The sequence below is a fragment of the Garra rufa genome, chromosome 4 (genome assembly GCF_049309525.1).
Source record: "Garra rufa chromosome 4, GarRuf1.0, whole genome shotgun sequence".
NCBI lineage: Eukaryota > Metazoa > Chordata > Actinopteri > Cypriniformes > Cyprinidae > Garra > Garra rufa.
Window position 1 is genome coordinate 36043428 of NC_133364.1, and position 26115 is coordinate 36069542.

Here is a 26115-nt window from a genome sequence, read left to right on the forward strand (position 1 = left end):
ATGGTAAATCTTGCAATTTGATAAGTAACACACCCTACATGCTTCACAGTTTCTGCTTCTCCACAAATACATTTGCCATCTGGATGCTTACCAACCATTGCCAGCCCATAATACAGTGCACATTCCCTGCTGAAAAACAAACAAACAGATAAACTGACTGGTTTTAGTTGGTCAACCATCCTGGATTTTGCTGGTTAAACCCCTCTAAAACCAGCTAAATCCAGGATGGTTGACCAACTAAAACCAGCCAAACAGTCTAGGCTGGTTATAGCTGTTTTTTTTTTTTGTTTTTTTTTAGCAAAACCAGGATGGTTGACCAACTAAAACCAGCTAACCAGCCTAGCCTGTTTTTAACTGTTTTTTTTTCCACCAGGCCACGGCATATAAAAATATTACATACATACAAGACATACTGCACTTACCGCAAAATAAGTCAGATTTTGTGAGCTTTTGTTGGTCAGCGATCTTATCTTGGTTTTGATTTACCTTCGAGTCACCTGTAAATACTCAAATGACGAGCGACATCCCTTCTGTGATTGGTCCGTCCTGACACCAGACGGCTGTGATTGGCTCAAAGTTTTGCAAGAGGAAATATATTGCTGTACATGACCTAAACAACAAAACTCTGTCCTCTTGCACAGTCATTACTAGATGGTTATATATTATGTATAGTTGTTCTGTTATAATTTACACACTACAATTTGTTTTGATATTGAATAACACCAGAAATTATGAACGAGCTCATATGATGTTGCTTTAAACATTTAATTAATTAATATCTTATATTCGTTCAAAATTAACAATGACTTTCGGAGAATAAGATATTATTTTGGAAATAATGTGATTATAAACTAGGTCGGTGTTTGTTTTGTTTGGTTGCTGGGTTGTTTTTGTGTATTTGTTTTATGCTTTATTAGTGTGATCATTGGAAAATTATGTGAATGTATTGTAGCAGCATGTTGTATTGACTCCAGGAAGACTAGCTGTTTTTAACAGCTAATGGAGATCTAAATAAATGAAATGAAATGAAATGAAGATTTCAATGAGAAGTCTACAATTGACAACAAAGGTGTTTTAATCCAATGCTATATTTGCATGCTGTGCCTTTATATCTGAACTTAGGTGCAGTTCCACACATTATAGGCAAACCATGCAGGACAATGACGGAAAGCTCATCTACTGTTAGAACCTGTTAACACTGCTGTTTCACCCTTTTATGCTCCATTCCACACTGTTAGGCAGGTCATTTAAAATAATAATTTGACAGAAATGTTAAATGTTTGGCATACTTTTGACTTATTTTGTGAGGTGTGGAGCATTAACAGCATATACATGTATGTGTTTTTATCCCCAACAGGGTGGAATACTTTAACAGCCAGTGTCTGAACTTTAATTTTTTTTTTTTTACCTGAGCTTGACCAATACTTATTCATAACTGTTAAGTATGACACTATTTTGGTACAATGCTAAAAACCATTAAAAACATGTAGCTTTTTATCCAAACATTATGAAGCCAAAATGTTAATGGATACCAGGAATGGCCCATAAATTACTCAACCCTGTGGTTCTTGAGGTTAGAAAAGTTACAAAAACTCTAGAAGATTGTTGTCTGTGGTATATTTTCACTGGAAAACAACACAAGAAATGCCACAACCCAGATAGCACACATACATCTGCAAGATGTCTGTTAAGGATCTCTTGATCTGGAAAGCATCTGCTGTGTAAAACATCTGGCAGACGTCTGTAAGATGTAAGTTTAACATACATTTTAATTCATAAACATCTTAAAGACATCTAATAGACATCTATTTGACATCTGATGGGAAACGTCTAATAGATGTATTGCAGATGAGCAAACTACATCTTGCAGATGTCAAATAGAAGTCTCCAAGATGTACGTGTGCTATCAGCGTAACATATTTAAAGATAAGTTCAGATATAAATGCACAGCATGCAAATATAGCATTGGATAAAACACCTTTGTTGTCAATTTTAGACTTTTTATTAAAATCGTATTCTCCAGAAATCAACGTGACTGCCATTTTATACGAGTATGAGATATTAATTAAATAAATGTTTAATAGCAACATCATCTGTTATCTGGGTAGTAATTTATATAAAGGGGATCAGAAAAAAAGTGGCATGTTTTTTGGTTGTCGTTTTAGTAATCCTGCAAATATTGTATGTACTGGTGCTTTTCTTAGCAGTCTCAGACAAGACTTTCAATTTTATAGTTTATATTTTAGATGTTGAAACACAATGCTTCAGGCACTTACTCTGAGGGTGATGCTCAATGTGAAGGTCAACATCTTGTGAATAATGAAGCAAACAATGCAACACAACAAACAATTAAACAAGAAGATAAAAGATGTCTGCACGTGCGCCGGCAACAGCGTCAGCTTTTGTCATTTAGCAACGAATGGCAAATCATTCTGTAAGAAAACACCACTGTGCATTGCTCAGAAATGCGGCTGTGATCTCTGTTTGGAACAATTTTTGTTAACAAAATCGAGTCAAAAAGAGTCAACATTGATAATATTGTGTCTATAATGTAAGTCACTTTGCAATTGAAACTCAGATTCTGATTTATTCTGATTCTGAAATAGTACATTTGGTTTTTACCAAAAACCTCTTGTAAGTCCCATGACAGCACACGTACATCTCTGAGTCGTCTATTTGACATCTGTATTTATGTTTGCAAGATGTAGTTTGCTCACCTGCAATATGTCTATTGGATGTTTCCTATCAGATGTCAAATAAACATCTACGTACGTCTGCAAGATGTCTGTTAAAGATCTCTTGATCTGGAAAGCATCTGCTGTGTACAAACGTCTGGCAGACGTCTGTAAGATGTCAGTTTTACATACATTCTAATTAATGAACATCTTAAAGACATCTAATAGACGTCTATTTGACATCTGATAGGAAACGTCCAAAAGACGTATTGCAGATTAACAAACTACGTCTTGCAGATGTAAATGTAGACGTCAAACAGACGTCTCTGAGATGTACGTGTGATATCAGTGTATGAAAGCTGATATCCGAACCTAAGCAGACCAGAAATGTATTGTTTTCTTTATTTTGGTCTGGACCAAACTAACCAAGAGAACCGAACTACAAGTGTGAAAATAAGTAAGTTAACGACTTCTTTTCTGCGCGATGCCTCATGTGAATGTTTTCATTAGATCTGAAAGTCCTTCCTCAGGCTTCTCTTCACTGTGAATTCTCAAGTGAATCTCAAGGTTTGCTTCATCTGGACAAGTTTTTCCACATTGATGGCACATGAAACGCTTCTTTCCAGTGTGAGTTGTTAGATGATTCTTGTATTGTTTCCTGTCCGTGAAACTCATTCCACACTCATGACATATCAAATTGTTCTCTCTTGAGTGAATCTTTATGTGGGCTTTGAGGTTTCCATTTTGAGTGAAGCTCTTTCCACACTGTGGGCAGGTAAAAAGTTTCTCACCTGTGTGGATTCTCATGTGGACTTTAAGGTTTCCCTGTTGATCGAAACCCTTTCCACACTGAGGGCATATGAACGGCTTTTCTCCAGTGTGAATTCTCATGTGGACTTCAAGATTTCCCTTTCTAGTAAAACTCTTTCCACATTGCTGGCAGCTGAAGTGGCTCTCTCCGGTGTGAATCCTCATGTGGACTTTGAGGTCTCCTTGTTGATAGAAACTCTTCCCACACTGATCACATATGCAAGGCTTCTCTCCTATGTGAATTTTTATGTGGGCATTAAGAGCTTGTTTGTGTGTAAAACTCTTTCCACATTGAGGGCATGTGTAAGGCTGCTCTCCAGTGTGAATTCTCATGTGGCCTTTAAGGCTTCCCTTTCGAATGAAACATTTTCCACACTCTTGGCAGGTGAAAGGCTTCTCTCCGGTGTGAATTCTTATGTGCCTTTCAAGGATTCCTTTTTGAGTGAAACTTACTCCACATTGAGGGCATGTGTAAGGTTTCTCTCCGCTGTGAGTTCTCATGTGGTCTTTAAGGGTTCCCTTTTTAATGAAACTTTTTCCACATTGTTGGCAGGTGTAAGGCTTTTCTCCAGTGTGAATTCTATTATGAACTTCAAGGTTTCTTTTTTCACTGAAAACCTTTCCACATTGTTGACAGGTGAAATGTTTTCTAGCTCTTCTCTTTTTAGGTCTTTTTCGTGAAGAAGTCTTTCTAGTCTGTGAACAACTTAAGTTTTCTCTAGAGAAATCATGATGTTTCTCATACTGACATTTGTCTTCCGTTTCATTCCGTTGACTCTCCTCTTTATGCAACACCAAGTCTAAAGCAAAAAGAACCAATAGAAGTTAACTTCATTTTAATGGCACAAAGCTATTGACATAAATACGTTTAAACATAAAGCATAAAAACCAACAAGTTTTCTAGATGCCACCAATCATCTAGACCAGTGATGCCCAACCCTGTTCCTGGAGATCTACCTACCTGCAGACTTTAGTTCCAGCCTTGCTCCTACACGACTGTCTGTAATTATCAAGTGCTACCTAAGAGGTGAATTAGCTGGTTCAGGTGTGTTTGATCAGGTTGGAGCTGAACTTTGTAGGATGGTAGATCTCCAGGAACAGGGTTGGTCACCCTCTGAACTACTGAAAGAGGTTTTGTCTGTAACTCTTTTCAATATTCTTTGCATTCTTTAAGAAATGTCCCAAATACTTTTCATTCACTTGGAAAAGTTATTTGGCATTTGTGAACAAGAATTAGTTCATATCTGATATACCTGACCGCTTCTACATGAAGAGATATCTTTTCACACACAAGTATGGAGTGCCACCGGGCTCAGTATTAGGTCCTCTGCTTTTAATGCATGTAAACAGGGCCTTAAATTAACACTCACAGAGCGCCAAATGAAAGTTAAAATCGGCTTTGGTGAGTGTATGTAACAGTGTCAGTTGCCAGTTGGTGGGTAAAACTTCTATGAATTATAACAATGCAATGTAGTGAGAACAACAGCCAGTTCTCTTACGAGAGGTCTCTTGTACTGCGTAAGTTATCTTACACTATGGGGAAAATCCTTTTCCGCGAGATATTGAAGCCAAAAAATTATCCTTAATTTTGTAGCAATGTAAAACGCGTTGCAGCAGCATACAGACATAGGCGAGACAGCTCGCGCGCCTATTGGCTGTTCCGCGGCAACTGCAGCAGCCTATCGAACGAGGCCTAGCGTGACGCCAGACCCAATGAGGGTGCTTCGAGCCCACTGCGTCACGTCCCGCCATAACGGGCGTGGTCTAGGCCTATAAATACTGCTTGTAGGCAGCTATTATCTGATTTTTCATCCTTCACACGCATCGCTGGAGCTGGAGAAGAAGCAGCGCCGTCGATCAGGAGCGCCTTCAGCGGGACGAGTCATAGAAGTCGCTGGCCGCGCCGCCTTCCTTGCCTTCCTGCTGCGCTTTCCGGCGCCTATATCCTTTCATTGCTTTATTCCTGTGTGTCGCCGCTGCGACACACATTCATAAAAGAGCAAAGGCGCCTTCCTAAAGATGCCTTCCTGCGGCTCGTGCAGAGCCACACTCAGCAACGGGGACCGCCACGTGATCTGCGTTTCCTGCCTCGCCGACGGCGGCTGCCCTCACAGCAAGCCAATGCCTATGGCGACTCTGAGGACTCGCCTGGCCTTCTTCACTGAGACTGCTCCCCCGCCCGCAGCGGTATCGCGCCGTAAGAAGCGCTGTGCACAGCGGGCCCCGGAACCTTCCCCCAGCCGACAAAGCTCGCCGGTTCGCCCGCCTGCTTCACCGACCTCGTCAGCCTCCATTCCGGATATAAAGCAGCCGCTGTCTGCTTCCGCTTCCATTGATGCTGCTGATGAGGGGGCTCTGATGGAGGAAGAGGATTCCTGCTCTATCCTGGTGTCAGGCAGTGAGGACTGGGCGAGCTCGGTGGACATCGCGCCCCCTGCCTTCACTCCGTCAGGCACAAGAGCTTCAATTGAGGCGGAGCTAATGAGGAAACTCACGCAGGCCACGGCGAGCCTGGGCCTTGAGTGGTCTTCACCAGAGCAGCCCACTCACAACTGGCTGGACGGCTGTTTCCTGCCAAAAGGGGAACGCGCTTCACATGCGTCAAAACCAGCGCCTTTTTTTCCTGAGCTTCACGAAGAACTAACTAAGTCCTGAAACGCCCCCTACTCAGCGAGAGTGTGTCCATCCACTTCTTTGGCATTCTCCACAGTGGACGACGCCGAGAATAGAGGATACCTCTCTGTACCGCCGGTCAAAGAGGCGATAGCAGACCACTTATGTCCGCCCTCCACTGGACGGCGTGCTAAGTCGGCCCTCCCCTCTAAAGCTTGCCGTCAGACGTCAAACCTGCTCCGCCGCGCTTTCGCCGCCGCCGGGCAAGCCGCGTCAGCGCTGCACACCATGGCCACGCTGCAGATTTTCCAGGCCGACCTCCTCCGAAGGCTGGATGAGGGAGGACCTGACGCAATCTGCGTGCCGGATCTGAGAAGTGCTACAGACCTCACCCTCCGTGCTACTAAGTCCGCAGCACAGGCCATGGGACATAATATGGCCTCTCTCACCGTTGCTGAGAGGCACCTGTGGCTAACACTTTCTGACATGTCTGAGTCTGAGCGTACCGCATTTCTCGACGCACCGCTCTCACCCGCTGGCCTATTCGGATCTTCTGTCAAGGACTTCACAGAAAGATTCGCTGAGGTACAGAAGGCATCTCAAGCGATGAAGCACTTCCTCCCGAAGCGCTCCAGTTCTGCAACTGGCCGTGCGAGACCGCCTACACAGAGCTCACAGCCCCAGCCACAGTCTGCTGCCGCCACTTCGCAGCACCGCCAGGCTCAAGGTGCGAGACCGCGTTCACGCTTGTCTGGCCGCCGCCTCGCCGGACGCGGCCCGCGGCCCAGGATTGAGTTGAAACCTGAGCCTCCGAAGTCGTCCTAGCACAACTAGGAAAACGACGGTGTACGAGTCCCGCTGTCGCCGGGCCCCCACCAAAGTTATTCGCTCGTCCAGTTCCAACAAATGTGACTGTTCCAGTGTTTTCTGCAGCCAACAAACCAGTCCTGTCGCCCGTTTGCCTGCACACAAAAGTCGTTCTCACGGCTACCCAGATAAATCCCCAAAAGAGTGTATTTTCTGGTGTCTCGGCCACGGCCGATGGTGTCTTATGTGTAGTAAGCATGCCTACTTCCCAGTGCCCATCCCTACACACAAACACAACCTGTCACACGGGTCCCGCGCATATAAAATCGGCTCAGGTCGATTGCGCTTCACATGTGGTAAATATGCCCGCTCCCCAGTGCTCGCAAACACCACATCACGCACGTTCCACGGTTTCTGTAAAAACGGAACCAACGTGCATTCAAACGAGCGATGTTTGGAGTGTGTTAAATGTGGCCGCTGCCCCACAGTCACACGTACACACAGACATAACAGCTCCCACTATCAGCGTGCCCCATGCCTCAAATGTCACGAGCGAAACGCTTGTACTACAGCACACCGAAGCCCCTCTGTCGCTGAAAGAACAGAGTGCGCTTCGTATTCAACCCTTAGCTATTCATGCAGACGCATGGGAAAAGCTTCCCGGGGTTTTCAAAGTGGGTGCTAGACATTATAAGAGAAGGCTATTCGCTACAGTTTCGCCGACGCCCTCGCCACTATGCGTCGAGACCACAATGCGTGCAGAAGTAGCACACCTACTTCAAGCCCAGGTGGAGAAATTATTGAGCAAAGGGGCCATAGAGCCTCTCTCTCAAGTTCAGAGCGAAGGAGGGCTATACAGCAGATACTTCCTGGTACCAAAAAAAGACGGCGGTCTCAGACCCATATTAGATCTAAGGCAGCTGAACAAAGCGCTTGTGAAGCGACAGTTCAGGATGCTCATGACCAGAAAAATCCTAGTCCTAGTCCGCTCGGACAACATGTCTGTGGTATCCTACATAAATCGCCAGGGCGGCCTCAGGTCCAGGAACCTTTACAGGCTAGCAGAACGCCTCCTGGTATGGGCTCCACGCAACCTGCGCTCATTGAGAGCAGCGCACGTGCCGGGGCTCCTGAACGTGGGACCAGACAGACTGTCCAGGAACAATGTTCCGGCAGGCTAATGGTCCCTGCACCCACAGACAGTCCAACTGCTGTGGAAGAATTATGGCAGAGCGGAAGTAGACCTGTTCGCGTCTCAAGACAATGCTCACTGTCTGGAATTTTTCTCCAAGAGCAAGGACACGCTGGCCCACGTATGGCCCCGCCGTCCTCTCTATGCATTTCCCCCCGTCTCTCTCCTGCCGCAGGTGATAGAGCGGATCAAGGAAGATGGGTGTTCAGTGCTGCTGGTGGCGCCGTTCTGGGAAAACCAGCCTTGGTTCCCAGCGCTGATGCAGCTGACGAGCACTGCTCCGTGGCCAGTACCAGTGAGGAGAGACCTCCTCTCTCAAGCCCACGGCTCAATCTGGCATCCTCACCCAGAGTTGTGGTCCCTTCATGTTTGGGCCACCAAGGGTTATGTGATGAACTCCCTAAGGGAGTGCTAAACACGATCACGCAGGCTAGAGCTCCATCTACAAGACGGCTCTATTCCTCAAAATGGTCTGTGTTTTCGGGCTGGTGCACAACCCGTGGCGTGTCACCCAAAGACTGTGGTGTGACAGACGTGCTTTCTTTCCTACAAGAGCTGCTGGACAAGGGCAGAACCCCGTCCACGCTCAAAGTCTAGGTGGCGGCTATAGCAGCGTTCTCAAGGACAACGCTAGGTCAGTCTATAGGAAGGAACGATTTAGTCATCCGCTTCCTTAAAGGAGCTAAGAGACTGAATCCTCCCAGACCTCCCTCAGTCCCCGTATGGGACCTTTCTACGGTGCTGGAAGCCATGAAAGGTGGACCATTCGAGCCTTTACAGACGATTGATCTGAAATACCTGTCTTTTAAGACTGTGTTTTTGATGGCTCTTGCTTCAGTAAAGCGCATAGGGGACTTGCATGTGCTCTCTGTGGGTGCGACGTGCATGGAGTTTGGGCCTAATGACTCTAAAGTTATACTCAAACCTAAGCACGGTTATGTTCCAAAATCCCTCAACACACCGTTTAAGGCGCAGGTCATCGCTCTGTCAGCCCTACCGGTCTCTGATGAGGAAATAGATGCGAGCCTTCTCTACCCAGTCAGGGCATTACAGGCTTATGTGTCTCGCTCGTCTGCTTTTAGGCCAGTGGTTCTCAACCTGCGGCCCGCGGGTCACAAATGCAAATGCGGCCCGCGATGCTGACCACGTAAAAAAAAATAAAAAAAATAAATTTAAAATAAATAATATAATAATTAATGGTTTTACAATTCATTTTTTAAAATGTATTAAGCAAATAAATGTATTAAACAAACTTTGAACAATATTTTTGTCACATAAAATCATTTTGGTGATCATGTTTTCATATATGCGGAGAACTGACGCAACTATGAACTGATGCAATTACACAGTTAACTCACACGCGTGCGTTCTGACAGATTTAAAACAGTCATCAATTAACGATCAAAATGGACAAATTTGTTATTAGAGGAGAAAAAAGATGAGGAAAATACTAATGAAGGAACACATGCAAACAAAAAGAGTCGTTGCATCAGCAATGAAGGTAGGAGAGTGCTTGAAGAATGGAAGAATCAATTTGCAGTCAACGAGCGAGATGGACAGCCTTTCTGCTTGCTCTGTAGAAAAATACTGGGTGTATGCAAAACTTACAATGTGAAAAGACATTTCGATACCACCCACGCAACTTTTGACAAGAAATATCCACTTGGATCTCAGGAAAGAGCTTTCCAGATAACTAGTCTGGAAAAAAATGCCATCGCTGAACAAAATACAATGCGAGCTAGCTTAAAAGTGTCTCAGGCCGTGACATTAGCCACGTTCAAAATTTCCTGGCTCCTTGCCAAACACGGCAAACCATTCAGTGATGGGGAGCTAGTTAAGAACTGTTTTCTGAAAACACAATGTCTGTTTGATGATCTGAGCAACAAGAACGAGATAATCCGTAGGATAAAAAGTTTGCAGCTCAGCAACGACACAGTTACTCGTCGAATTTCTGAAATATCTGAAAATTTGACAGAACAACTAAAAACTAAGCTAACCACTGCTTCAGCTCTCAGTTTGGCAGCGGATGAATCGACAGACATCAGAGACGTTGCTCAGCTTTGCATTTGGGTGAGATGTGTGAATTCAGAGACCTTTGAGGTTACAGAAGATTTATTCGCGTTGAAATCGCTACACGAACGAACACGGGGCGAGGATATTCATAGAGCACTCAGTGAAGCATGCAAAGACATGAACATACCGGCATCCTCAGTTGTCTCCATTACTACTGATGGTGCGCCCTCAATGACGGGAAAACACAAGGGTCTCGTTGCTGAAATGCAAAAAAAATCTCCCCTGACTTGTTGGCATTTCACTGTATTGTGCATCAGCAAGCACTATGCAGCAAGTTAGTAGATGGATACTTCGTGGAGGTTATGGACACTGTGGTGAAGGTGGTCAACTTCATTCGAGCACGGCCTTTAATGCACCGCCGTTTTATTGCGTTATTGGACGAACTGGACAGTGCCTACGGAGACCTCATTCTGCACAGTGAAGTGAGATGGCTAAGTCGTGGGAAAGTCTTGAATCGCTTTTTGGCTGTACTCCCCGAGATAGTTCACTTTCTTAATGACATCGGCGAAGGAGAAAGATTTCCAGTCTTGAGAGACAATGAGTGGAAAACAAATGTTGCTTTTCTTGCAGACGTCACAGCTCACCTAAACAAGCTGAACCTGCAACTTCAAGGTGACGGAAAACATGTTGATGACCTGTTGGGCTGTGTTGAGAGTTTCAAAATGAAGCTAGGACTGTACATTGCACAACTTAAAGATAGTGATCTAACTCACTTTCCACTTCTGAATGACGCGTGTGATGGTGTACTGGACATGCAACAGAGAGAACGATTCGTTAAAACTGTCAGTCAAATGCAAGAAAAATTCATCTCTCGTTTTTCTGATTTTGAGAAAATAAAATATGCAGGACAATTCATCAGAGAGCCATTCACTTTCCCTGTGGAAAAAATCAAGGACTTGGCTGCAACTTTCGGTTTGCCTCGCCGCGCGCTCGAAGATGAACTGATGGATTTTCAGGCAAGAGGACACAGCCAAACCGCGCAGCAGTCATCCTCAGTTGCAGAAATGTGGCGAAACATCTCTGGACAAAACCTCAGATTATTAAGTTCAAAAGTGCTTTCCATATTTGGATCCACATACATTTGCGAACGCACATTTTCTGCAATGACGCGCATCAAGTCACGTTACCGTGCGCGTCTTACAGACTACAACTTACAATCACAACTTCATTGTGCTGTTACTCCTTTTGAGCCGACTTTCACCAAATTGGTTGGCTCCCGACAACATCAGGTGTCCCATTAATGGTAAGTAGAATTATACTCTCTAATGACAATAATACATCTAATTGTAATAATTTTAGATGCAATATATCTGGTTAGTGAGCGTTGATGGCGTCATATGTAAATAATATGCGGCCCGTGAGACTTGAACTTGGACATAGTGCGGCCCACTTCAAAAAAAGGTTGAGAACCACTGTTTTAGGCAGACGGAGCAGCTTTTTGTTTCGTTTAATGGACGTTCTAAGGGACTAGCTGCGTCGAAACAGAGCCTATCCAGATGGATAGTTGATGCTATAGCGCTGGCATACGCTTCTAAGGGCATGCAGTGCCCGTTGGGTGTCAGAGCACATTCCACAAGGGGCATGGCCTCTTCGTGGGCCTGGTCGAGTGGGATTGCCTTGCAAGATATTTATACGGCGGCGGGCTGGGCCTCCCCGTCTACATTTATAAGGTTTTACAACCTGGAGGTTCCCGCCTTGCAGGCCAGGCTGCTGTTGGTCTAGTTCACCAGTAAAACTGTGTGAGACCCATATTTTCACATCAGTTCAGGCCGTAACCCCACCCTGTCTGTATAACGTATGGAGTGTCCGAGTGATGCTGCATTATGTGGAAGAGTGTGGCTCCGCCCCTCCCTCTTCCCGGACTCCCTGTGAGTTCCCTAGGTGATTGTGCACTATATGAACCCCGGGTTTTTGCCCTTGGGTCTTTGGTGTCAGATCTCAGCATGCACGGCATTTTGCATTGGGTCCCCATAGCGTAAGATATCTTACGCAGTACGAGAGACCTCTCGTAAGAGAAGTTACTCGGTTACTAACGTAACCTCGGTTCTCTCTAGAGAGGGAACGAGTACTGCGTATCTTGCCGTGCATGCACGTGCTCTGGTTGCTTCGATGATGAAAAACCAGATAACAGCTGCCTACGAGCGGTATTTATAGGCCTAGACCACGCCCGTTATGGCAGGACGTGACGCAGTGGGCTCGAAGCACCCTCATTGGGTCTGGCGTCACGCTAGGCCTCGTTCGATAGGCTGCTGCAGTTGCCGCGGAACAGCCAATAGGCGCGAGCTGTTTCGCCTATGTCTGTATGCTGCTGCAACACGTTTTACATTGTTACAAAATAAAGGATAATTTTTTGGCTTCAATATCTCGCGTAAAAGGATTTTCCCCATAGCGTAAGATATCTTACGCAGTACTCGTTCCCTCTCTAGAGAGAACCGAGGTTACGTTAGTAACCGAGTACGTTTTAAAGAGATTTGCTGTTTCTAACGTGAGCGAATAGAATAGTATTTTCCGAAGACAAGTGATTAGCTGTTCTGCAATAAGATTCAAATAATGAGAAAGACAAATGTCTTTTAGGACATTAAAAAATTTCTAAATCATCCAAAATGTCTGGGATTTGGCTTTTGCTTTCTACAGTTGCCATTCATGGTGTGCATTTTTGTATTAAAGCCTTGCATGGGACTGTTTTCTTAATGCCGCTCCTGCAAACATTCTAAAATTGAATTTAAATTCTGCGTTAATATGCAGAGTATTTACATCACTTTGGATGCAGCTTGGGTTGGATGGAGAGTTGCCAAATCCGCACTTTTTCCAATAGAATTGGGCTGATTTTTAACAGTTGCGGTGGGTTAATTTTCTCTGTGATTTAAAGGTTTAAAAAATTGCATAAATTACATTTAACCCTTATGCGGTCTTCGGGGGATTTCTGGACCCCGAATGGCGTTCGCTAAAATAAAAAAAATAAAAAAATAAATAAAATTGGAATGATAGCTTGATTTTATGTTAGTGTGAAAAAACATACTCATGTTCGTGATCTTTGGGGTCTCTGGAGACCCCAGGCAACAAAATGCAATTTTTGTTATAAAATAATAGTTAAAAAAACAAAACAAATGTTATTTTTCTGTTTATTAATGTTTTTACTCCTCAAGTGTGCAGTTTTTGGAGGATTTAGGATATTTTTTAAATATATATAAATTAATAAATACATATTTTTTATAGGTTTTTATACAAAAACAGCTTTTTTTGTAAAATTCCCTTTCATAAAAAACCCACATCTAAATTTCATTCATGGGGAAAAAATGGATAATTTCACATCGTTTAGTGTAAGATTTTTGTCCATCTTTTAGAAAATCCAGTTTTAAACATAAAAAAAAAAATACTTTTACCAGTAGGTGGCTGCAGAGCTCCACTATATGCTTTTTGCTATTTGACCACCTGAAAGATATCTTTTCACAAGTTTTTTTTCAGTTGAGTTCATATCTACATATCATGAAACACACAGGACTACATTTGGAGACCATAAAAACTGCTCTCTTATAATTTGTCAAAAAAAAAAAAAAGATGTTGTTGCATTCTTATGTTCATGTTGTGTACTGCTACTCAATATGTAATAGAACTGGTTTTGTTTCAATACAAAAAATGCTTAATGTCAAAAAGTATTTTTTATTGTTATAATTGTGATTTCATTATATGTAGATATGAACTCAACTGAAAAAAACTTGTGAAAAGATATCGTATTGTTGGTCAAATAGCAATTAGTTAATAGTAGTGCTCTGCAGCCATCTAGTGGTAAAAGTTATATTTTTTTACTTTTAAAACTGCATTTTCCAAAAAATGGGCAAAAATCTTACGCTAAACCATATCAAATTATCCATGTTATCCCCATGAATGAAAGTTTAAAATGTGGGTATTATATAAAGCGAATTTGACATAAAAAGCTGTTTTTGCATATAAAATTATTAAAAATAAATATTTATTTAATAATTTATATATATTTAAAAAATAGCATAAATCCTACGAAAACTGCACAAATGTGGAGTAAAAACATTAATAAACATAATTTTCTTTTTTTTACTATTATTTTGTTATAAAATTTAAGTTTTGTTGCCCAAAGACCATAAGTGTGATTCCAAAACGAAGACCGCATAAGGGTTAACTGAAATGCTTGTATTGAAGCATTTTGTATTCTATCTGTGATAAAACTGTGGTAGATATACGTTTTGTGAAGGATGGCCACTGTGGTAGGAAGCTTTTTCTGACATATTTTGAGTTTTGATATGCTAAACATTCCGAAAACAAGGACAAGAATCTCAATAGCTGATTCAATCCACCTAATTTTATGTGCATTTTGGAATATCTCATTAGAAAAACGCTGGATGGAAACAGCAAGACGCGCATAAATTCTAAAAATGCGCATTGAAATGCGCACAACTGAGTAGGATAAACTTTTAATTCAATAAGGAAAAATGTGCATAAACTACGATGGAAACACATTTACCGAATAAATTCCACCATGCACAAATTTGTTCTCTTTGACTCATTGGATGGGAGTGGTGCAATATTCACAAATGTTTTATGCAATATTCCAGTTTTGCGCACAAATTAAATTCACATCTTTGGATGGAAACATAGCTAATGTTTTTTAGGGACAAAAAAAAAACAACAACTCAAAAACGTTAAATGAACATTGATTAATAAATCAATAAATCTGATGCTTATCTTTCTCTGGTAGGTAAAGTAAAGTAAAATTTCTAGTAATAAAACCTTGATTAGCTTGTTCAGGTGTGTTTGATTAGGGTTGGAGCATATAAATGAAGCTGAAAATAAATAGAGAAAGCTGCTGGATGGCAAACATGGTATAAAAACACCTGCTAATATGCAGATGAATGCAAATTAATCTACAGGTCAAAATAGTTCAGCTTTGAGAATGAAAACCAACCTGTTTGTTCCTCAGTTTCTTCATGTTTGATTAATGTTTCTTCAATCTTCATGTCTTCACTCTCCTCTTTAATAAACTCCATCTTTAAAATAGTGTCACGTGGATCTCAGTTGCTTCACCAGGAGTTTTTCTGGAGTCTGGACACTTTGTCCTGTTTAAGGTGAGAATAAATAAATGCAAACTAAATCTCTGGGTGCGTCTCATAGTCTGCACACTAGTGAGAAACTTAGTCAGAGTGAGAGTTAATGGCCTTAATTCGATAATTAATAAAAATAATAATAATGAACAAATAAATTAGACTCCTATTTAGTTTCAATTGATATTCGGTATTTAATGATTAGTATATTTAATAGATTACACTTTCCAGAAGCAATTGCTGTTAATGTGCAAGAGTTGTCATTAAAACACGTTTGTTCTCGCGATTCGAATCACTGAATCATTTTGTAATGCAATTGATTCAATTGACTCGGTTTTTTAAAAAGCTGTTTCTCCATCAGTAGGCCTAATCGCCAGTCACCAAATTCACGACAGAGAGAGTTAAATAAGACGCACTTTTTCTGTGACTAAGGCTCTTTATTCAAACAAAACAATGTTATTTAAATGCTAGATCAACTATTGCAATGTTTCACTGAGTAATAATGAATTAGCGTTACATCGGCTGTATAAAACTATAAATAGAATGAATGCGTCCTATTCATTTAAAGACTTTATATGATTAAAAACACAAACCTCTCTTCAGCCAAAGCACAACAGATGCAAGAGCGCAGCCTTATGACGTCATGATACTAGATCAAAATGAAAGTCCTGCTGTGTTTACAATCAGACGAAAAATACATAAAACACGTTAGAGTATTATTTTTGGTGAAATACAGATTTAAATACACGATGCTCACATAAATGTGTGAGATTCTGTCTAAAAAGGCAAAACAAGCATGTTTAGTAAGCTTTAGTAAACTAAATTAATAAAAACTTGAAAAAGAATGTATAGCCTAATATATTTTCTACATGCATTTATTTATTTAATTAAAAGCTGCTTTAACTTATTTACATATGTGTTTACGTCATCTTTTATTTCTACAATGATTTATTTAATCAAAGAAAAGTGGAACTGTGAAATCTGCACAAATTAATGCATTATAGTTATAGTAGTTAATCTAATAAAATAGCAAATGATTGAGAATGAATATATAGAATGAGTAGATTTGCTATATTTTTATTATTTTTAAGCTCTGGTTATTTGGAGTTCAACCTATTCAAAGTAAACATCAGATAAATTCCCTGATAGCACAGGTACATCTCGGAGACGTCTATTTATGGAAGCATATGTGTAGCAATATTCAATTTGCAATGCAATATACAAAATGGCAATACAATATTCAAAATGACAATGCAATATTCAAAATGACAATGCAATATTCAAAAAGGCAATGTAATTCTGTATTTAAATTTACATTTTCAATCACCTCCAGGCGTGCAAAATTTGGTGCATAATGAAATTGAAAATTAAATTATATTATTTACATTTGCCATTTCCAACAGTAGTCTTAAGTTGTAAAGTGCATACTACTTTAATGCTTTAGAAGTAGCAAAATTAAAATTAAAATGTATAACCCAAATTGATTTGATATGTGTAACGTGTCCAAGCAGAAACAGTAGCAAAATTATCATTTAAATGTCCTAAATGCATTTAGACTAACAGTAAGGACACTTACGATTGCATTTTCATCATGACGCCGTGGGATATTTGTAGCAAAATTCAATGCGGCTTTGAAAATGCATTCCGAGCTGACCACGCCCACCCTACGTCAATCAAGGCGTCAAGGCGGGGATTGGCAACAGTATCTGGCTGCGTCCTGCAGCACTAAAGACACGCCCACAACTCAAGACACGCCCCATAGCCGTGACGTCACCATATGTAAACATGCCTAAAGCTCATGACACGCCCACTAAAGACACGCCCCCTAGACGAGGACGCAGACAGATGACATTCTTTTTTCAGCGTTGCAAAATACACTTAAGAGAAAAAAAGAACTAACAGTTTATTTTCAAATTGGCGCAAATCTAATAATTAGCAGTTTATTTTCAAACTGGCTCCAGTGAAAAAAAATTTAAACAATTCAAACACTTTATATGATGAACAAGGAATTTATTTTAATATGGCAAACAAACAAAACAAATATGGCTTTTTCCCTCTCTCTTATTCACTGGCACGCAGTCACGCCAGGACCAGCAATAGATACAGGTTCATAAAAAATAGCCTAAATTGGTCCTTAATGACATCCGTATGAACTTTTATCCCCTTCTGTCCTAAAATGGACACAAACGTATGCTCGCTCACACACACACACACACACACACACACACACAAATAGATACATGTACATAAAAAAATAACCTAAATTCATCATCAATTTTTAAATTAAAAACAAATGGGTCCATGAGCCATGACTGCATATTCTTCTTCAATGAAGGTGTTCCCATGCAAGACGAATTCCTCTAGCGCCTCCTCACATTCGTAGGCCCCCATGGTGAGGAAGCGTGGGGCCTGTACTTCGCCCTTGAAGGCATTGGCTTCTTTCAACTGGTTCTGCTACTTGCTGGCTTCTTGCGTGTTTTCTATGTTCTGTTGAAGAGATCAAATATAACTAGATTTGCAATTCCAGGGAATTAGCAGTGCATGCAAAGGAAACCACTGCCCTGCCATCCATGTTGACAATCTGACCAAAAAAAAAAAAAAAAGTCATTAATACTTTGTGATCTTAGTGTGATGCTACTGTGATGCTCTTGACTGAAAACTGACCATGGCATCATCCAAAATGAAGGGATCATTCTTCCCCCGTTTTGCTTCGCCAACAGCCTAATAAAGTAATCACAAACCCAAGTTAAACAGCGATTGTCATGTGTCAGGCCTACTTCAGACAGTTTTATGTTCCCATTTCACTACATGAATTGCAGATGACTAGTCTGTTCTTCATTTGTTGTGCCATGAGTTTCTGTTATGACTGCCTTGAAATTACAAACTTTTACCTCCATCTCCTCATGTCTTCACCTCCTCAGGCGAAATACTGGGTGTCGAAGGCCGCTTAGCAATTCCCTTGACGCCTCTGTCCAGTGAGCGAACACTTCTTCATGGCTAGATAATGTGGTTTTTGGAGGTAGTTATTTCATTTTCCCCACATCAGAAATGCAAACATTATAACATGAATCCTGCCATGAACAGTTAAATATCTGAATGCCCACGTGTGACTTACTTGTCCAGTGGGAAATTTTCCATCAACATCACACACCACCACTTCCTCAGCACTGGCATATCCTCCTGAACAAAACAAAGATAGAAAAACATTTTAGTAAATATGTTTTTAAATATATATTTTAAAAGCTACCCCAAGCAAATAGAAATAACAGTTCCTTACAATTGTGTAGTCAAAAGGAGCATCCAGAGCAATGTAAAAGGCAGACAGCACAAAAACAAAGAGCATAAAATGATGGGGCGTTGCTAGACCCTTTTTACTGGGGCACGTGCCCCGGTAAAAATATGCGGTGCCCCAGTAAAATCTCCAATTTGAGTTATAATTTTCGTTGATAATCCCAAAATAAAGACATTAAACTACATGTAAAAACTGAATTTATGAGTAATGGGGGCCTGTGCCCCAGTAGTGCTTTAGGTCTAGCAACTCCCGGTGGTATTATTGCTGCCTTCATGTGCTATCGTAATTATGGTAAATACCAAAATCCGACATCGAAATTGCACATGAACACCCACTCACGTTGTAATTTCCACTGGAAAGCTCGACATTTTTTATGATACCCGAGTTGCCGAGATGGGATAAACTTTGACCTTTCAACATGGTGGACAGCAACGAAACTATACTGAATGGTAAACATTGCATGATGTTAAAAGTTAAAAAAACGTATATAGGCTATATAAAATATATATACTTATATAGGCTTATATAAAAACTTATATAGGCTAGCTAAAACAGAACCATTAGTTAGTATTGTCTTTAAAAAAAACTATACTATTCATGATCAATAAGATATACAGCCTATCATTTATCGTTTGCGTTTTGATGCATCCTCTTCTTCCTGTAGCAGATGCATTAGGGAGTTTATAACCGTTTTAAAACTTTTACCCAAATAGCATGTGAGGACAAATTCCGAGTCCGCCATGTTTCTCTTCACTACGATAACAAAAGCACCTGAACACGACACACTGGTAATTAGTGATGTGACGTTTGACACCGAAGCTTCGAAGCTTGTATCAAAAAACCGAAACATCTCACAGTGAAGCACTGGACCGGAGCTTGATTCGTTTTGTCCATAACCACGTGACCTGTGACGTCCGAAGCTTCGTTTTCGCACACAACCACGTGACTGCTTCATATTCTGATTCAAATAACGCGAACCCCTTGCGCAGGTATCAAGTGTCATTCACTTTTTGTTAAGAATAAATCATAATACGAATAAATATTTACATGTGTAGTTTAGTGCATATTCATTTTGTTGTTATACTTGCTTCACAAGCACTTCTAATTAATAAAAATTTTAGTCAAAATTATTCTTAATATATGCCTACATGAACCATGCTTATACTTGTATCATTTTATTAAAACGTTTATTTACAGATCAATTCGAGTAAAATTACTGTTTTTCTGACATAGCACAAATAGATCTGTTTAATGAAACTGTCCAAAATTGCTTTAAGATCTGGGACGCGAAAGCAGCTTTTCCCACCTTTGTCCACAAGATGTCATTAGTGTGCAACATGTTGAAAAGCTTCGAGTAACGAACCTTTTTACGATCCAGTTGAGGGGAAAGCCTCGGTGCTTCGAAAAGCTTCATTTTCCCATCACTACTGTTAAGGTCGACAATTCTGCAAGATGCTTCAATATTGATCTTGTCCTGTCACCTACATACACGTAAAAATCTTCTGAAACATTATTTCTGTTCACGCTCCACTTCATCTGCCAATGAATTCAACGATCTCATCAGATCTCCAGCCGGGTTATGGCTAGAAGGGATACAGCTCCGGCCGGAAGCGGCGCAAAATCTCGCCAGATATAACGTTACGGTAAAAATGAAACAAACAGCAAAGATAACAAGTAGCAAACTATTTTTTTTCTTATTAGTAATTAATGCCAAGCGAGCCATGAAAATTGTTTTTTCTTCTGCATTGTTACTCTTCAGCTTTTGTTGTTTCATAGCTCAGATATACAACATGCTAACCTGTGTGGAATAATCACATCTGTGTGCTACAAAGAAGAAAAGATTATCTGCTGTAACATGGTTTCCAGTACGCAGTTTCTGATTTTGAAAGTGAAACCATGAGTTAAACTGGACACTAGTGTTCATGGTCAATAGCGAATCACCAGAGAGAGTGAGAGAACAGAGACAATCCTCTGACCAATCAGCATTAAAGGGCTGAACATAACAGACTTTTTTGGACTTGTATTTTTGGACTAGGTTTTTTTTATTTATTTCTAGGACAGTGCAGTTCTTTGGTGGATCCCCAGATATTAGGACTTGTATGGCTTAACATAACCTAAATTGTGTCTCTTACTTAAATATGTAGTAGAAAACCCATGAAAGATGTACAATATTTTAAAAAATCCACATCGTTCTATACATATTTTGGACTATGGGGGGCACCACAGTTTCGATGATGTGAAATGGCTTTGCTCAGTGAGCTACTGGTGCTACCTGTTACTATTTTTACCACAACACAACTTGGAAAATAAAATACTGATACAATAACCACAACTATTGAAAGAGCTTACAGGTGGTGGTGGATAAAAGCGTAGGCTGAAACTAAATGCCATACCACAAGGAGTCTAAACGCCCCCAGATATTGAGTGAATTTTGGTGGTCTACTAAAAGCCTCACACCACTATTTTGTTTTTCATGCTCTAAAATAAGCAATGTGAAGAAACCCATTAATATTACGTGTTGTTTTCCCCACACAAAAACTAAATCAACATTAATTGTAATTGTCACATCAAATTTAAGTAATAAATAAAGTAAAGTATAAATGCCTTAAACGGTACAAGAAAAGACTTTATTATAATTTCAAGAGGTCTTAAAACTTGAGGACGGAAAGACAAGTGTCATGATATGGCTTAATGTAAATATTAAACTTTCATAACTTTCATATGATTCAGGCCTCCAGCTGGTGGCACCCTAGGCCTAGAAACAGTAATGGATAATAATCTATAGCTCATTTTTGACTACCTTTTAGTACTTTTAGGCTTAAATGTGAAATTTGTGAAAAACATGTTTTTTGAACTGCAAGTTTTAGAAATTTAGTTTAGTATCATGTTTTTTTTTTTTTTTTTTACAGTCATTAAAGGGATAGTTCGAGCATTTAAGACATGAAGTTGTATTCAATCCTTATCAGCACTATAGTGTATAGACACTGACCCACACTGCGTTCACCTCCCTGGTCAGAGTTCTGGCCGCTGGAAGTTTTTCAAGAAAGTAGTCACGGTTAGTTTCCGGGGCCTCAATGTGCGTTTTTACGTGAAAAAAATATATGCGTTTCAAAGCTTGATTAATTTACATCACAAAAAACACTCCTGACAAAAATCATACCTCAGTTTTAATCGGCACTATATTCTTTCCGTTTCCATCAATCCGCGCTGCTGTCAGTTCGCACGTTCCGATCAGCTGTTCCATTACACACTCGAATGACAACGACGTAAAAAGTAGAAAATTAACAATGGTGCGAACTTGTAAATTCCCAGGTTGTGACCACAAGAATGTGCAGGGATCGCCGTTCAGATTCCATCGTTTTCCTGTTTCTTATATAGTTATGAGACAGCTTTGGTTGTTTGCCATCGGCTACTCTGCGGGAGCTAAAATATCCAGTATCAAGGATTGTCGTGTGTGCAGTGCTCACTTCAGCGAAGACGATTACATCCCCAACCAAGGAGGAAAAATAAAAAAAAACGGATTTTAAAGAGTTCTGCTGTACCAGTACCACGGGTAAGCTCTATTTACTAACTTTATGTCGCATACGACAGGTTTATTTTGAAGCTAACGTCGGTTTTTAGGCTAACGTTACACTGAGAATATTCTAACCGGGGCAGTGATAGCATCGACAATAATCGACTGTCTATGTTGTGAGAAAATCGGCAAATGTCATAACTAATGAATTTAATTGAATCTATATAACACAACAAAATATGGTGCTTCGCTATATTTGTTATTGTCTGTAACTATGCGGAACGTGTGTCGGTATCATCGTGTTTATAAGTGTGCTTGAAGTCACATACAGGTGGTCTAAACCAGGTATCTCCAACTCCGGTCATCGTGAGCTACATTCCTGCAGCGCGATGTTTTCCTATGACAGGACACCTTTCTCAAATGAGACATTCTGTACAAGCCTGCTAATTACCCGTTGATTTGAGTCACGTGTGTTGCATCAGAGAAAAACTAAAACCAGCAAGACAGTAGCTCACGAGGACTGGAGATCCCATGTCTAAACTGTACAGTAAACAATCTGATGTTTAGACTCCTGTGGAAATCACGTGAAACGAGGTCTAATATAAAGTATATATATCGTCTGTTCCGTCTGACATTGTGCTAAAATTGGTTTCATCATCAGAAGTTTCGTAGTCAGACATGTTGTCAGCGAGTCGCGCTATCAACAGCTGATGGGAACGTGCGAACTGACAGCAGCGCGGATTGATGGAAACGGAAAGAATATAGTGCCGATTAAAACTGAGCTATGATTTTTGTCAGGAGTGTTTTTTGCGATGTAAATTAATCAAGCTTTGAAACGCATATATTTTTTTTCACGTAAAAACGCACAGTTTTGAGGCCCCGGAAACTAACCGTGACTACTTTCTTGAAAAACTTCCAGCGGCCAGAACTCTGACCAGGGAGGTGAACGCAGTGTGGGTCAGTGTGTATACACTATAGTGCTGATAAGGATTGAATACAACTTCATGTCTTAAATGCTCAAACTATCCCTTTAATATGTTACCATGGACTTCGCCCTACCCCACTCATACAGTATTGATTTTATTTATGCAGGTCTTAAAAGCAAAGCGCCGATCCCGATCTACATAGGCGTCTATGTTTGCGCGAATGGTTCCTGATGCAGCTTCACCCACAGCAGAAGTGAATATAAGGTTTTTTATGCATCTTCACAAATGGCCTTTCTTAATAATGTGCTTGTTGGCAAGTTTTGCCACTAAATGTGGCTAAAGTAAACATAATTAATCATCATGTCCCAGGCAGAGGGGGCGGGGTGAACGGAGCTCATTTGCATTTAAAGGGACCCTGCAATAAAATGCAGAAAGAGTTCAGAAAAAAAAATTGGCAGCTGGCAGCAGGAAGTACCTGCCATTGACAGCCGGAAGCCAGTTACTGGCAGACGGAGGGTAGGAGGGACCTGCCACTTGGTGGCAGCCAATCATCATCGACCAACGTGGCAGCAACCAATCACATGCAAGTACGACAGAAGCGAAATTCTTCAGTAATGGCGGTGTTTGTTGGAGCGGTAAGTTTGGAAATTAATGATTTAAAGCATGCCATATATTTTGAGAACAATGGCATCCGTAAGCATTCTACAAACTGCACATTAATTTTGTATGTTTGTTCATGCAAAACCTTTTGTAAAAAAGTTTTTTTTTTTTTTTTTTTTTTGGAAAATCCTGTGTTCCTTGCTTTTGTCTGAAGTCCCAACAACGGAAGAGGTGCCACTGGCATTGCCCTAAGTGCCAGCACATCTTGTGTCGTGCCCCTGATTTTAAAAAGCACCTACAAAATCATGGTGTGTGTTTAATGTAAACTCTTGTTTCATTGTTCCTATTTCAAAGCTGAAAATAGTAGTTCAGTGGTTCAGCTCAACATTTTGTTATCTGGCTTCAGATGGGTATAGACAGTGGTTTATAAAAATAAAAATAATACTTGTTTAACTACTCATATCAATAAGTCTTGCGACTGTCTATACCTATAACAGTGTTAGGTGGTTCAACACTGATTTCATCTCTTTCTCTATCTCCCACCTTCTCTCTCTATGTGTATATAGCCCAATTGCAATAAAGCTGATTCCAGGATCTTGGAAGCTTGTTAAAAATTAGGTATGAATTCATGGTGCAACATATAAATTCTATAATGAAAATGTAAATTTTTATGCTATGATTTATTTTCCAGGATGTTCCTGTACAGTCAGCATCTGTGGACTGTGGTGTATTCATGCTAATGGTAACTAGTTACAGTGGTTTTGTTTTCCCATCACAACATTCATCTTGGGCAAATCCCCATTTGCAAATTAATTGTCATCAAAAGACTTCTGGCTTATCCCGATGAAAAAAGATTTCTATACATTTTCAGGTAATGTCAAATTAACAGTTTGATTTTAAATTTAAAATTGTTAAAACTGTGTTTTTTGTTTGACAGTATGCACTGTATTTGGCGCTTAAGTTTGACTTCACCCAGGTAAGCAAAGTAGCATCCTTTTCTATGTTGATAAAAAAATATTACGTTTGGCTATATATACATCCATTTCCAAATATATTTTTTGTTTTTCAGCATGATATGGCTCATATCAGGATTTGGTGGGTGAATCTGCTCTTATCCAAAATGCCACATGCAAGGTATATGTGAATATGTGAATAAAATTTATTTTACACAGGTAATTTTGGTTGTAAGTTCCATTTGAGTGTTGTTGTTATTTACTTAATTTTTTTAAAGAAAGAAGCTGTGCACATCAGCCACGGTGGAAGCATTCAAGGAGGAAACAGTGGGAGCCAGTCCCCTCTGAGCGACAGCTGACATCCGGTTTCACTTTCTGTTGACAACTGCCGATTTTTCGCTGCAGCCCTTCTCAGCAGCAGGTACAAGGAAGGAGAAAATAGTTAATAAAACTGTCAACTGGATATAATCCAAGCTGTTTATCAACTCGTGGACCTGTGGTGGTGTCTAGTGCGTGACTGCACAGAGTGGACAAATTATTTCATTGTGTATCTAAGTGTTTTGCTGCTGCATGCGAGAGATTTCCGGTGGGGGAAGGGATTTGAGCCTTATCGAACGGAGACTGAGCGTGAGTTATTTCGAAACATGTTTTGAAGGCTGTTATAATGTAAAATAATGCACTTTATTATATGTATAGAAAGAACATGCCGTAATTGTTGTGTTTTATGCTGTTAAGAGGGGAGATTGAGGATATGCGATATGGCACGTGCCAAGATCCACGTGGTTTTGAATCCAAAGTACACCACAAACAGGCCACTGCCGTTGTTTTGTACAGCCTCAAAAAGTTTGATGACATTGTTTGCACCGGTTCAAATCAAGTGGGGCTTGTGATTGGGGTTTTTGATTGGACATTCATTTTCTGAAGAACATTTTTGTTTATTATTATGTGCTATTTTATTTGCAGTCCGACAAACCTTTTCCTGAACAAAGCATTAAAATAATAAGAAAAGAATCCTCTTTTTGTTAGATGGTTTGACTGTGTCTTTTTATTTGCTATATTTAAAGGACGTCCAGCCGGCTTGTTGAAGAATATTAACCAAGATCAAAACAGAAGACTACACCCATCTCCCATCTCACAATCATATGACAAACTGGAAAACTAAGTTAGAGCAGTAACTCAGGGCAAAATTCTGGAATACTGGAAATGTATTACTCTTAGGAAAAAAAGGGATAAAATTCTTGAAAAGGCAACATTATCGTCTTCATGATCCAGGTAAGGCAGTTTGTTTTCTCTACAGAGAAAAGCCCTAAGAGACCATGCATTAATATTTCCAGTCTTGTTTTGTTATCATTATCATTGCTCAGATATCTTTTGCTATTGATCTTGTATTTTGGTCTGGAAGGAAATGTTTTTTTTTTTTTTTTTATAAATGTAATATAAAGACAGCTGCATTACTTTACTTGGGCAGGACAATCTTCAGATATTATTGAAGGACCACTGAGGTCAACATCTCCAAAGAAAGGTAAAACTACATGTAACAAAGATGTATGATAGATTTTGATTAAAGAGTCTGCATATGAAAAATATT

General features: G+C 40.3%; 1 protein-coding gene across 1 annotated transcript; it reads right to left on the bottom strand.

Annotated features, from left to right (window-relative positions):
* Positions 1 to 2719: 2719 nt before the first annotated feature.
* Positions 2720 to 15188, bottom strand: LOC141333947 (uncharacterized). Its single transcript, XM_073839098.1, has 2 exons — positions 15107 to 15188; positions 2720 to 4285 (listed from the first exon to the last, which is right to left on the bottom strand). Exons 1-2 carry the CDS (start codon positions 15186 to 15188, stop codon positions 3165 to 3167), a joined length of 1203 nt encoding a protein of 400 aa, XP_073695199.1. The 3' UTR covers positions 2720 to 3164.
* Between the last annotated feature and the right edge of the window lie 10927 nt (positions 15189 to 26115).